A 13,926-nucleotide genomic window follows, 5' to 3' on the forward strand; every position below is an offset into this window, starting at 1 on the left:
GAATCGCTTGGTGACTCGCGAAATCAATCAATAAATAAGAAATAAACCGCGGCTATATAGTGCCATATGGCAGTATGTGGAAACGTTTTGTTGCGTAGCGCACGGCAGGCACCACTGTGGCATGTGCAAAAAGCTATTTGGCTGGCGGTGGATTTCACACCGAAAAGCGTCCCCAACGCACGTTTGCGTTAAACAGAATGCAGTTTGTCGTCTGACATTCTCAGTCGTTGTTTTTATCGCGTAATCCCAAGCCATAGGCAGCAGGCAAAAAACCCATATGTCCGAGGTTCAGGACAAACGGCTGATTTTGCCCAAGAGTATACCTCGTCCTTTTCAATAAACTGCAGATTGAAATGGGAATTTTCGCACTGCTTTATTTAAACAAACTTATTCACTTATTTTATTTTTGACCCTGGAATGGAGTGCAAGTGGGGAGGAGTATACTGCATTTGGGGTATGCAGTGGGGTTGGCTGCATATTTCCATAATGCGTGTCTATTTCCTTCGTTAGCTTAATTAATAGTGAGCACACATGATTGGTTTCGCGGAACCGTTATTGTTTCCGGTGCGAAAATGAGAGTAAAAGCTACAGATCATTTGCGCCCCATACGTAACAACACGTCATGGTGATGTAATAAGGCACAGTAGTTAGCAGAAGACAAGTTCCTGTTTGCCGTTTACATGGATCATTGCTCTCGTTTTGGTGACGCTCTGCCTTTTCTGCTTGGCTTGTGCCCACCAAAGCGATGCAATGACGTCAACTGTTTGAAAACAGAAGGCCGTCTAAACCGAAACCGAAACTGAACTCCTGAAGTCAGCGTTCGACCTCCTGCTTTGTTCTTTCTTCAATGAACTGTAAGAAATATCAAGTGCTGATTGGCCTGTACTACACGACGCGCTCAGAAAACTAGAAAAAAGAAAGCTGGGGAAATTGCTCAGTAGAATTTACGCAAAATTGGATGATCCGAATTACGCGATCAAATCAAAATTACGCGAATTGGTTTTCGCAGAAATGTCTCGAAGAAAGGGATGAGCCTTCTGTCGTCTGCTTTGTCCACAATAATCTTGCCGTCTGCCTTCAACCCTGCTCTCCGCCTCGTATGTAAGATAAGCCTTTGCCTCTTCCGAGCATCTTTTTCCGGAAAGGCTTCCGGAGTTTGTTTATTGAAGTTATGTTCTGAACGCAGGAACGGGTCCAGAACACGTTGCCTGCGGAGGCTCGACTGCGGTTTCTTTCGACGCCCTTGAGCGGTCGGTTCTCCATCACTTTATAACCGGAAGCCCCGTTGTTGCTAGGGGGCTTCGTCCGTACACATACGTGCTCCGAATGGCAATTATTTAGTGCGACATTGAAATGAGGTCTGATCGCTCGCAACACTGGCTGGACCTGTCGTCTGCCATCGACTGATTGACTGTCTGGGACATGGGTGTGGCGCGCGCGCAAAGTGTAGTATTCGAAGTTCTGGAGCCTAACTACGTAATATGCTCATAAATATGTAGATTCTGGTGAGGTACCATTTGCTTGGAATGAATATTGTGCACAGGGTTGTCCAAGACAAAACACCGAATTTCTCGAACATCAAGAAGTATGGAGCACTGCGTCGTCTGTCTCAATGAAGAAGGAAAAAGAACAGATAAAGAATGGTCATCTAAAACTGTTGTTACTGTCCGACAGTTCCTTGAACAAATAATGCTTCCTCTCCAACATATTGCTCGCAGAAAATCTTCACATCGTCATGACTTGCTCCCAATTATTTCACTACCGAACTCTATCACATTTCACGTGCAGGAAACGACACGGACACGGCGACAGGAAAATGTGGAGGAGATAGCATGCATCGCGCGCGAGGCTAATACTCAAAGACGTAATTCTTCCTGAGTTTTTGTACTCTGAACTATGTTTGGTTGGATTTCAACAGATATTCTGGGATAATGACATCCATGTATGAAATTCAAGTTTCCTATCAACGTTTTTCATCTTTTATTTTTAACAGCCTACTATTTACGGTCAGAAACATATAATGCACAGCTTCCCAAACAAAAACAAAAATAAATAAATAAAGTCGTTCAACAAAATGTTGGCTTTACTCTTCGAGGCCTTATTCGGCCGAACGTCCTCGAGCAAGGACGCTATATCCCTTACCGTTCACCCCCAAAGAAAACGAGAAGAACCGTCTATTTCGTTCAAAGATATTTTTTTTATTTTATGAAACAATGGCAGTATTTACACAACGAATGAAGTGTTCAAACTATGTATATATACCCTACCTATATACAGGGAAGAAAAAATATATTATACTCGCTTCATCCATTTTGATTACTTCTAATTCAACGAGTCTGTCGTGTTTGTACAAAATGTCAACTCTTCGACCCATCGTAAGTTCAACGCACAAAAAAGGAACAGTCTGTCAGTGAGACAATATAGTAGATCAAACCTGTGGTCCGGTCATCACAAAAAGTATCACTTCGTATTCATCACGCTTCTCTTAGGAATCGCACCACAACCCATGGAGACGAACGTCATAACAGGCACTCGTGGAGTCTGGCACAACAAGAAATACATTCCAGCTTCTTTACACGTAGCATCATCTTTCGCTGCGATAATTTCTGGTGTGCGTTTAGCTTTGTCGCTTTCTTGGTGGTATTCTAGAAGCTACCTTTCCTTTTTGCTCCCTTTTCATTATCTGCAATCCATTCACAAAGCTTTTTTTTCTTTTTTCGTCTTGTTGGATGTTTCGATGTCAATGCGGGCATCATCATCATCATCATCAGTACACGAACAAAACGTTCAATGTTGACTTTTAATTTTGTTTTCTCGTGTTGCGCCAAGGCAGTGCATTTCATTAAATTGGAGGTCTCTCAAAGTGAGCCATTTAAGGCTCCTTTTGAAAGGTAAGGGAGAGCAAAGGAAAAAGTTGATTCTAGGATACGTCAACATCGCGGGAGTACCGCATGTTCATAAAGTCTATACATTCCTTAAAAAAAAAGACCCTACTTGGATTCGTGTTCGATAGGTGGTTTGCTACCTGTGTTTTGACGTCATCAGCGTTGAATCACTGGGTACTCAAAGGCTCTGTTGAGGCAGTTGAGTACCAGGCAACAAGCATTGTATAAAAAACAACAAAGTGGTGTCATTTCTAGCTTCGTACATGCCGCGACACGCATTATTTTGGTGATACGCGTTGTGGGCTTTCACTCGGATGCCTCTACAAGACATTCGCTAAGGGGAAAAAAAAAAGTAACATCACTTCTTGTCACGTAAATAATCTTCCGAGACAGAGACAACGAAACTTATGAAGCGTATTTACAGTTAGAAATGACAGAATCTATGTACAGTATGTCTACATGACTCTCAAAATGACAACAGTAACAAGAAAACTTCCTTTTCTCTGTCTTTTCCAGCAACCAGAGGTAGGTGGTGCTTACATCAAGTACTATACACCCTGTATTCACAAGAGCGACGTCCCCACGGAATATTCTAGCGGAAGAAATACTGAAAGAACTGCATTGTTCCGCCGCGTGTTATGTTGAGCATGCGCACGATGCCGGAATATGGATAGCAGACGACACCGCCTGCGTCTTTTTCTGTCGTCTGCTACCGAATATCTTGTGGATTAGTCGCAGGAGTCGCCATGGGGCGCTTATACGTGGCAACAGAAAGCCGTGACGTTTTTCGTATCTTCCGCTGGAGTATTTTGAGGAATGTCGTTCCGGTGTGAATACACGGATAATGTCCCGGAACATTGAGCAAGTGTGACAAATCTCTGCAATTAGCTTCCATCTATTTTATGCGGAGTCCTCCTGAGAAGCGAAAGCGACCGCTGTCTTGTGATGTACCAAAATATCTGCTATAGGGCCAACCTTTCCGTACTTTTCAAAAACACAGCCTCGTGTATTAAAAAAAATGACTAGGAAGACGCTTTTTTTTTTTCCTTTTTCTTATGGCAGAGCAAATCATTCCGGTTTTGTACCCATATCTTTCCCGTTTACAAATATCCCCGTTTACAATGTAGGGCCGCTGGTGTAAAAACGTAGCTGCCACAGGTCATTTGTAAAAATCGGTGGTGCTGGTAATGCTGGTCGGGCGAAAGTTGGCATTTCACCGCTTCTGCGCGCGGTATCCCCCTCAAGAGGGGCTGATTTTTTAGGAAATATTTTCGTTAAAACGTAGGTGGCGCTACTAGATGCCTTCGAAAAGAAAACAAGCATCATCGCAGAACGTTCCAAAGAAAAAGAAAGTGAAGGAACAGGTTAAGGAAACTGTGTCCCGATTTTCATCTGTGACGCTTGCAGTCCGTGATTGCAATCAGTTAATTGTGAGGGTAACGTTAACCGGAAAACTCGAGTTGATACGCACACAGCGTTAGCGTTTAATCGGTCGAATACGTTTCGTTTAGTATAGCATTCACGTCACAAATGTTGTCGTAAAAAATAAAAAAAAACGCCAGTGAATGTTTAAAACTGCGCCTCCAACAATCTTTTCGAATTAATAGCTTTCGCATAAACAAAACTTATCCAGATTTCCGTTGAGTTATTAGCAGAAGAAACGCCTCCAAAGCTGTCCTTATATACAAGAAAAAAGAAAAACGAAAGATAAGAAAGAAACACCGAGGTACTTTTGTCCGATGTTATCATCCCCTCTTGAGAGGCTCCGATGACAACGTAACGTAACAACTGTCCTCTACTTCCATACCGCAAAGAAAGAACAGGCGCATTACTCCCTGAAAGGAGTAAAACGTACCGCTCTGCCCCACCTGATGCCAACCTCCGCACGACACACTGAGAACGGAAGCGTGCCACACGGCCCATGTCGATGGCACATGAGAACTTGTAGACGAGCGTCTATTTGAAAAAGTGACCTAACATTCATTGCGAGTCCCAGTTCTGTTTGGCAAAAAGAGGAGTCCACGTTATGTACATAGTAGAATCACACACCGCTCGGCGCTTTTTCAGGCGAGGCTGGGCGCGTTCTTCTGGGGCGCTCTGGGAGACTTGGGCGCAATCCTGGTGAGGGAAGACGACGTCGGGGTGCCGAAAACGGCCTGGAGACTGGTGAGGAAAGTGGTGTGGCCCACCTCGAGGTTTCGTGCCAGAGGTTTCATGACACTCAAGGTGACGGTCGCCTGGAAGGAAGACGATGCGTATGAGAGATGGTGCGGACACTTCACTTGGACCATTGTTTACTAATCACGTCACCATTTCACATCACCAGGGTGCGCTGAGGTAGCGAGACACAAAATTATGCGCAAATTTCCTCATTGACCGTCAATTCATTTGTTTTGTTGTTGGTGGTGGTGGTGGACACTTCCCAAAACGAAATTTCCCTTCCCTAAAAAATTAATGTTCATTCGCAAGGTTTTCTTTCGGTGGCGGAACGAATTTAGATCGGATTTCGGTTCGAACAATCAAAAACGGTGGCTAGTTTCGGTTCCGGATTGGTTCTAAACGGGCTGGTGCGAGATCAGTGGTTTATCCAGAATCCCAAGCAGAGGTGGTGGTAGCGAAAATCGGGGAGTGGTGTAATTATTACAGTTACCTTAAAGTTGTAACAGGTTTATGTGGCATGGTTTACATGTGGCTGAAGTTGCAATCATAAAGGCCCCCATGTAGGGGATGCACAGGAAAGAATGGGAGGACGTGTTGTCGCCAAAAAAAAAAAAAGGATGTAGGGGGAGGGGGTCTGGATATATCCCTGTGTGAGATCACGCACCGCAACAACAAAAAAAAACTTTATCTCTCTTTATATCTTTTTTTTTTTTTACATAGAAAAACTGTTGGTATCGTGTCAGAACAATGCAATGATCTTACGATGAGACATTATTTAATGAATTTAGTGAGCAGTGATATGGAATCTGTATTTTAGGGCCGTATTCTAGGCATGTGTCGCCGGGTTCCTCGTTCCTCTTATAGTATCTTGCAATGCAGTTCACTTCTAGGGTATGCAGCTACGCATGTGCATATACAGTTCGGTGACCGGGAGGGGTGATGTTTTTCTGTTTTTATCTTTCCATTTTTCTTTTTCTTTTCTGTGGGATTCGTCCACTTAGGGGATCTTTGTGGGAGTAGCAGAATTCGTGACGGTGACGAATTCAACTCCTTTTTTAAATATATATATATATATATTCAAACTCACACATTTTTTATTTAGGTCAATGCAAATTTTTCGGAGTCTGCACGCAGAACCATAAAAAAAAAGTCCGTTGATTCAATGAGCAATTTGTAAACCAGGAAGACTCCCACGAAATGACTTCGTGGCAGTCAACTTGTGGGTGGTTGCATATTCAAATGTATCCGTAGGATGTAGTCTTCTCCTAACCTTACACAACGTCCAGCCTTCACAAAACGTTATACGCATCAAATTAAAGGTGTCGAGCCACTCAGTCCGTCGTTTGAGGTACAAGAGTCGGTGTGCAAGAGGCTTCGAGAACTTCAAAGGACAACGTTAATGGAGAAGAAAAAGAAAGAAATGAAGTCGGTTCCGTTTGTACGTTTTCAAACGTGCCTGACTGGCCTGACAGACCGGCCGCTGACGGCGACGCTTGAAATAGCGACTCTTGTCTTCCCGTGTGATTGATGTCGCGACGCCCAGGATGCTTTTTGATCCCTTCTCTAAGAGAAATAAGACATCCAGTTCCTACGGAAGGTCTAGGTGACTTTGATGTCGTTCCCTTAGCGATATTCCCTCTGCCGCTCGTCTGTCTCTCGGCTCATTGCTCCAGAAAACATTCGAGATTTGCGATATGGAGCGAACGTCACCACCTGCGGCTACCGGTTCTCCCTCAGAGTAAGGGGGATATTTCATTTGCAATTTGTGTCGACTTTTTCTAGTAGCTCTTTTCTTCTTCTTCTTCTTTTTTAAGACAAATTGAGAAGCTATGTTCTGCATGCATTGCGTTGCAGATGTGGACTGGCGCAAGATTTTCGTCTCACGGGGGGTGTTCCGTCTCACAGGAAGAAGGGCGGGGGAGGGGGGGGGGGGGGGTGCCAGCCGTATAGCTGCTCGCTTTTCGAGGCCTTTAGGCGTTTTGGCATTTCTTTGTTCTTTTTTTTTTTAGGGGGGCGGCGTTGTTAGATCTTCGAGGGGTGGGTGTTAAGGGGGTATTGATGGCACTAGGAAAATCCCCAGTTGCATCAAAAAACGAGAGAATAAAAATTAAAGAAGCCCTGTGCGGTGCAGCCCTCGTGTTTCCAACTGGATCGATGCTTCGCGTAACTGCCATTCGAAAAATCTTCTCCATTTTCTCAAGATTTCGTACTTTTTTTTTTGTGTGTGTGTGTGTGTAGCGCACTACATGAGGAGCAACCCTCGTATCCTCTGCAAGGATCCGCTCTTTTAGCATTTTTTAACCCCCCTAAAAAAACTTATTTTTTCCCCCAATAACTACACTTCTCTGAAAGCCGCGCAAAAAAGAAAAAAAAAAAAACGCGACCACGATCAACACACGCATCGCAGCCTACTTTTCCGCGTACGCAAGAGGCCAACGTGGCCGATCCGGACGGCCTTCCTCCGCGGATCCATCGCACTACTGCTCGCTCAACGCGGCGGGCGCCCTCTTCGTCGCGTACACTCTCAAAGTGACCCAGCTGATGGGGGGTAGCTCACCTGATCGCTCCATCCGGTACCGTACTTCCACTCCGTGACGTAGTATTCACTGTTCCTGGTGAGGAAGTTAAAGTCCACTTCCCTGTTCAAAATGGAGCAGGCCCTTTCGAGCACGGCCGCTACGGGCAAAGCAGTCAGACCACGCTCTTTTGCACGGACCTCCTTGTTGTTGACACGCACCGCGCTGTATCCAGCAACGTCGGTCAGTTTACTCATGTGCACGTAGGCCACCTCGGTGGGGATGTCCTCTTCGTTGCGACCCACGACGTGGACAACATTGCCGTCACCGACGTACAGAGCCCAGTGTGCGTAGAGGGTCCTATCGATCTCGATCAGGTCGCCCACCTCGGGTTGTAACATCTGGGCGGGCACGAAAGATCGCAGTCCGAACGTGAAAACCACCGTGGGGCTTTGTAGCGGCATTCTGTGTTGCACACGTTTCAATGTATTGCGAAGGTGAAACTGCGCGCTTTTGTGCCAAAAAGGAAAAAAAATATAGTGTCGATTATACAGACTGCCGCGAGCGTTCGCGAATAACGACTGTCACCCGTTAGAGCAAAGCTTTATCTGAATCTGAAGGCGCGCCTGCAGAGCGCAGCGGGTTCCCTCAGTTTTTTTCTATGTTGTTGTTGGTGGTGAGAAGTGACGATGACAGCGCCCCACGGAGGCCGCTCCAGGAACTAGGGTAAGACGTCATTTTGACGTCACGCATTGCTTGCATGCGACGCGGAGGGGCTTTCGAGGGTGATGCATCTTCGTGTCGGCTGTGTGTGGAATTTCGAGCCTGTAGCATTGTGCGAAAGAACCCGTTTGCAATCACTCTAGGGCTGAGACGGGATAGACTGCAGCTGCTGTAAACGTAAACACGCTATACATAGCAGCGATATGTGACTGCTGCTCAGAATTATGACATTTTTGGAAAGTGCAGGCTTAACGTGCGAGACGTGCTTGAAAAAATTCAGAGGTCATTTTAATAAATACTCGAGGGAGAATCACTTGGGGAAACTTTTACACCAAATCATTTTTTTTAAACTGCGTGTCAGCGCCGCGAAGCAACTGCGGCTATAAGCTGCGCGCAGACATTGACAGATGGAGAGAGGGCAGCAGGAAGGAAGGGGGACAGGGGCGTTAGTGTGCGTCCTGGGCCGACTTCAGGGGGAACTGTGCAGACATTCATCGAGAAATATGTATGCCGAAAAAAACAGGGACCACCACAGACAGCACAGCCGTTGCTGGGTTTACAACAAATCAGGCCTAAGACACCCTGCAATATAGGCGTAAAATAAACCCCCATTTCTTTTTTCCCTTTCTTGTAAACAGTGCGTTTAAAATAAAGGCTGAAGGCGCTGAAATGCGTCACACCTATCGCTACTAAGGCCACTCGGTAGAGCCACGATCGGGCGATTTAGACTAAAGAGACTGTTTTAATACTCCTTTTTTCTTTCGTATAGTACAAGAATAGAACAGCCTGCCTCGTGAAATAGTGCATTCCCCGCCTTGTAGTCAATTTGTTGACAAAGTGAGGAATGTGATGTAATCTAACGATGTTTCAGTTTGTACAATATGCATATGTTTCGATAGGGATGCGCGAGTATGATTTATGTGCATGTATGTGTATATGTACGTACACACGTTTGCTCACTTTGTACGCTCCTGTCCGTGTATTCACACGAGCGCCGTCTCCCGGAAGATTCTAGTGGAAGTAAAAGTGAAAAAGCTGATCAGGGAGCCGAAGTTCCGTCCGTTGAGTATTCGCACGGTGCGGAATATCAGGAATGGCGTACTGCACACTTAGCAGACGACACTCAGCAGACGACACCGTCAGCGTCTTTTCCTGTCGTCTGCTACGGAATATCTTGTGACTGTGTCGCAGGATATTCCCCACGGTTAGCTGTGTACGTGAAGACACAACTTTTGAGCACTCACGGTCGTGTGACAGCAGAAAGCTACGACGTTTTTCGCATCTTCTGCTGTAGTATTCTGGGGAATGTCGCTGGTGCGAACACACGGTATAGTGGCTTCCAATGGGCAGAGAGCAGTGGCATAAATCTTAAGAAATGATGAAAGTATCCCCCGCTTTGGATACGTATCCCGTGACTCAATTAACGCCTGGCCAAGGCACCGCTTTCGGGTACTGACGTTTGAAAACAGGATAACTCTAACGAAGTAGAAATCGCTGCCGCTTTCGAGATAACGCGCACTGTACTGCAATGTGCAAACGCGTTTTGCAGATATCCTACTGTTCTTGCTTATGGTTGACATAAAACATTCTAATGCGTTTGTTACATTATACGTAAGGGTCGTAAAGTCATGTCGTACACAGTTAGAAGAAACGCCATGCAACTCTCTCTGGGGTCGCTGAACCACATCATCGGACTGATAATCCAGCAGGTCCAAATCCCGACCTCGATTGAACCACGAATTAACGTCTCATCAGTCAATACAAGATGAGTTATTGTAATTAGAACAACGCGAGTTTACACAGACTGCACTTGCCATACAATATGAAGTAATATTGGTGTTTGGACTATACGTGAAGTAGCATTGGGACTAAATACGACTTAGCTCGGATCATAAATTAGTCGATCAGAAGATTACACTGGGTAAGGTCAAGCTTCCACAGCTTCCTCTCCCCTCTTTGGTTGTCCATGTATACGTTTCGATGTTGTGAATTAAAAAAAAAGTACATCAATGCTGCAGGTGTCTTTCACCTATGTTTCATCAGTTACAGACAGGGATTTGTGCAGGATTTTTGTCACATAGGGCTGTTGGAATCGATCCAGAATCGCAAACACAGAGGAGCGTTGCAAAAAATTGGTGGAGGAGTGGTCATTATAACGGTTACGTTGTAACAGGTTTATTGATGGGTTCCGATCATTATCGGGTGCACAGGAAAGAAAGGAAGGTCACCAGTGTGTGCATAGCTAGAAGGGGGCTTGTGGAGGGCTCAATCACCCCCACCCCACCTTCCACGGGCCGCCCCACGCAAATCGTGAAAATCCCAGGAGAGAGAGAGAAAAGATATATATTGTATGCGAAAGTAATTGCAGTATCCGGCGTCTAGTTTCGAAATTACGAGCTTTTCAAACTACTTCCAACCTCGTGACGCGATCTCACCGATCGTGACACCCCACATTTAAATAACGCACTATTAAACGTTCCAATATTCTATATTTTAGCTATTATTTAAATCTATTATATATATATATATATATATATATATATATAGGATCAGCGGGGGTATCGTATCGAGCACCCCCTATCTTGGAGGTCTGGCTACGCCGTGACACCAGACATTTGGGGGTGCTGGTGAAATCACTGGTTGCAATTCCGTGTGTTTGGAAGGGGGAGGGGGGGATCGACACCCAAATCTGCTTGCCTTTTGGACTTTTTTAGCAGGCTTTTTTTTGTGTGTGTGCTAGCGCGTCCCCGCCATCGTGTCAAACTGCTGCCATTTCACATTAGTGCAAGAAGCGTGTCCAAGGAGTACTTCAATTGTTACCACGTTGAATGATGCTCGTGTGGAAGCAACCCAGCACCATTGTGTCGCGAATACGGACTTGTGTCAGCTTGCCTGACAGAAGTCATCAGAGCAGAAAAGACAAAAGTAGAGCAGGGCTGCTGAGTCTGCAAAGCAACATGAGTGTGGCAGGCTGTGCAGCATGAGCAACCCGAAGGACAGGTCTCGTCAGGTCCTGTATGTAAAAACAAAGCCCTTCTTTGTATCTTTTGGTAGACATTTTTGAACGTTTATTCGATTTGTCAACAAAACAGAACATAGCATCTGTTTCATATTACTACGATAAATAGTACGCTTATTTCGTTGCAGGATGTACTACGCGCTTTTTGGCTGCCACTCAGGCAAATCTAGGGTGCAAAACATAGGGTTCAAGGCGTACATGTACTAGGGCTGCCATTATCCTCTATGTCCTCGTTATCAGAATGTATACAACGCGATTGCTGTTTTCCTGCGTCATTTGGTAACGTTTTTAGACACTAGTGAGTTTTAGTATACCGTTGATAAGGTTATCGTGCCTATCGGAACCAATCGCAGTGGCGCGTGACTCAGAATCTTATCCACTGATCGGTTCCGGTGGATACGGTTCGACGCAAGCCACGTTATCAACGGTCTGCTAAAACTATCTATTGGCTTTGTGGTTTCACGTAATGTTGCGTCGAATGAGAAAGACTGTATGATTTACACTAGACCAACGAAATATATACGCTCGCCGAATTGTCCGCGAGCACCAATATACGCGCGACAAAACATGACGTCTGCCACAAGTTTGGGGCAACCCTGTGATGCGTCTATAAACAACGCTTTCTGGTTGGAACTGTGAACAACGGTGCTGTGAACTAATTATACCCAATTGTACGTTCCCCAACCATTCCTTGCCTTCGAGTTCGTGTTCTCCACACAACCGCAAGACGCTAGAGTCTAGTGGCGTATTCCATTGGGAGAGCAGATTTTGCCCTGCGCTGGGGGGGGGTTTGAGTGCATGCTCCCGGCGGGGTCACACGGGTTTGCTTCGTGAATGGAATAGTAAGCGCATTCTTTTCACTTGCACTGGACTGCACTAACTTGGACTCTACGCAAGACGGGTTTTCGACCAGATCTGGTGCAGGAGGTGCAAGCGAAAAGAATTGTTTGATGTACGATGCACGCGCTGCGCCGCCCGTGAGCCCGTGCTTCTTCGTCTTCGTATGAGATGAGAGTGGTCAGCCGAATTTTTGGCCTAGAATTTTTCCTGGGTTAGCTTTGGTCTCGTGGGTCAAAAACTTTTCCTCTTTCGAGCAAACGTTTTGCCCTTGCTCCGCCAATGAAACATTCAGCGTCTAACACGATTCTGCTAATGGAACAGTCTTTGTCCCTTCCCGGGGCAAAAAATTTGACCCAGCTCTGCCAATGGTATGCGCCATTGGATTCTGGCATGGATTCCGGGAACCACGACTGGCCCATGGCCGTCATGACGAGGGAACTACTTTTTGGTGGCGGCGCTTCATGCAGGTGACACGCAGAGCCGTATATAGAGAGAGTTTGGCCATCTTTTGATATTTTGCCGCTTCACGGGCGGAGCCTGTTTTGACGTCAGGGTCGGTGTGGCACCGCCCAAAAAGCCTGAATCCAAGCGAAATCCGCTTATCAGCCAGCAGGTAGGCGCCATCTTGATGTAGTTCACCGGCTGGTCGACATGTACTTTTGTCGCGCTCAGTGTAATCTACCAGGGTCGCCGACTTATAGCCCACAGGCGCCCGTGAAATCGGGGCTTTGTTACCAAACTGAAAGGATTCAAGGACGAAGAGGTCTCGAAGGAAGCGGTACGCACGTGTCTTCCCCTTGCATTGTGAACAGCGCTTTGCATCAGCATGGCGTCGGCAACACAGGGGTGACACAAACCCGCCATCGTTGTAACTACCCTCAAGCGGGTGCTTTTGGCAAAACTGCCATCTTGTCCTGGTCGCACGTCATAGAAAACGTCATTTTGAGGTCATGTGACTTTGTTTACATGTCGTTTTGCCGCTTACCGACATATTTTCACCGTCTTAACACCAAGAGATGGCCGTATTTTGCCAGCGTAAACTATGCGGTGCTTCTTCCGCAACATGGTAGCCCATTTCACCTTAGTTTAAGTACATCGCATCGGCTCGGTAAGTCTTAACGCGCGGTCGTCATCACATTTTTGGAAGTTGTCAACAATACGAGGATTTATGTGTAAAACTGCGCGTTTTACTGCGAGATTATCGGATAAAAATAATTACCGTGATCGAAAAACATCCAAAACGTCGTCCAGAAACAACAACCGCATTGTTTACAAACGGTTTGGCCGCCGATCACGGGCGCTGCCATCTTTAAGGTCACGTGTGCCTTGACGTTTGCTGTGACGTACGACCAGGACCTGTCCAGGATGCATTGCGTTCGCCCAGCACGCTTTCGTCTACGGAGCAATACATTGGATGCCACCCCTGTGGTCGGCAACAGGTTGACGACTGGACAACAATAGAGCGCGAAGAGGGAGGTCGTTTAGCAGTGACGTCGCATGACGCGGTTCAAGTTAGGCTCCTCCTAATGGCCAAACTCTCTCTATAAACGGCTCTGGTGCGACCGGGCAGCTAATCCGTCACCTAATCCTCCGTTATCTTATTTAGTATTATTGCTTAATTGTGGCACATTCTGATATGAAACACGTAACAATTTTGAACTTTTTATACATGCTACATAATGTAATGATCGTAATGATATACGATATACGTATATAATATACATAATATTGACTAAAGTTGGCACAATACGCTTGCTGGTTGGCAACATTGTACCAAATGTGT

At 45.9% G+C, this 13,926-nt stretch overlaps 1 protein-coding gene across 1 annotated transcript; it reads right to left on the reverse strand.

Moving 5' to 3' along the window:
- Positions 1-2,177: 2,177 nt before the first annotated feature.
- LOC135388160 (phospholipase A and acyltransferase 3-like) lies at positions 2,178-8,178 on the reverse strand. Its single transcript, XM_064617529.1, has 2 exons — positions 7,603-8,178; positions 2,178-5,122 (listed from the first exon to the last, which is right to left on the reverse strand). The coding sequence occupies exons 1-2, from the start codon at positions 8,023-8,025 to the stop codon at positions 4,949-4,951; spliced, it is 597 nt and encodes a 198-aa protein (XP_064473599.1). The 5' UTR covers positions 8,026-8,178; the 3' UTR covers positions 2,178-4,948.
- Positions 8,179-13,926: the final 5,748 nt, after the last annotated feature.

This window comes from Ornithodoros turicata, chromosome 3 (genome assembly GCF_037126465.1).
Source record: "Ornithodoros turicata isolate Travis chromosome 3, ASM3712646v1, whole genome shotgun sequence".
Taxonomy (NCBI): Eukaryota; Metazoa; Arthropoda; class Arachnida; order Ixodida; family Argasidae; genus Ornithodoros; species Ornithodoros turicata.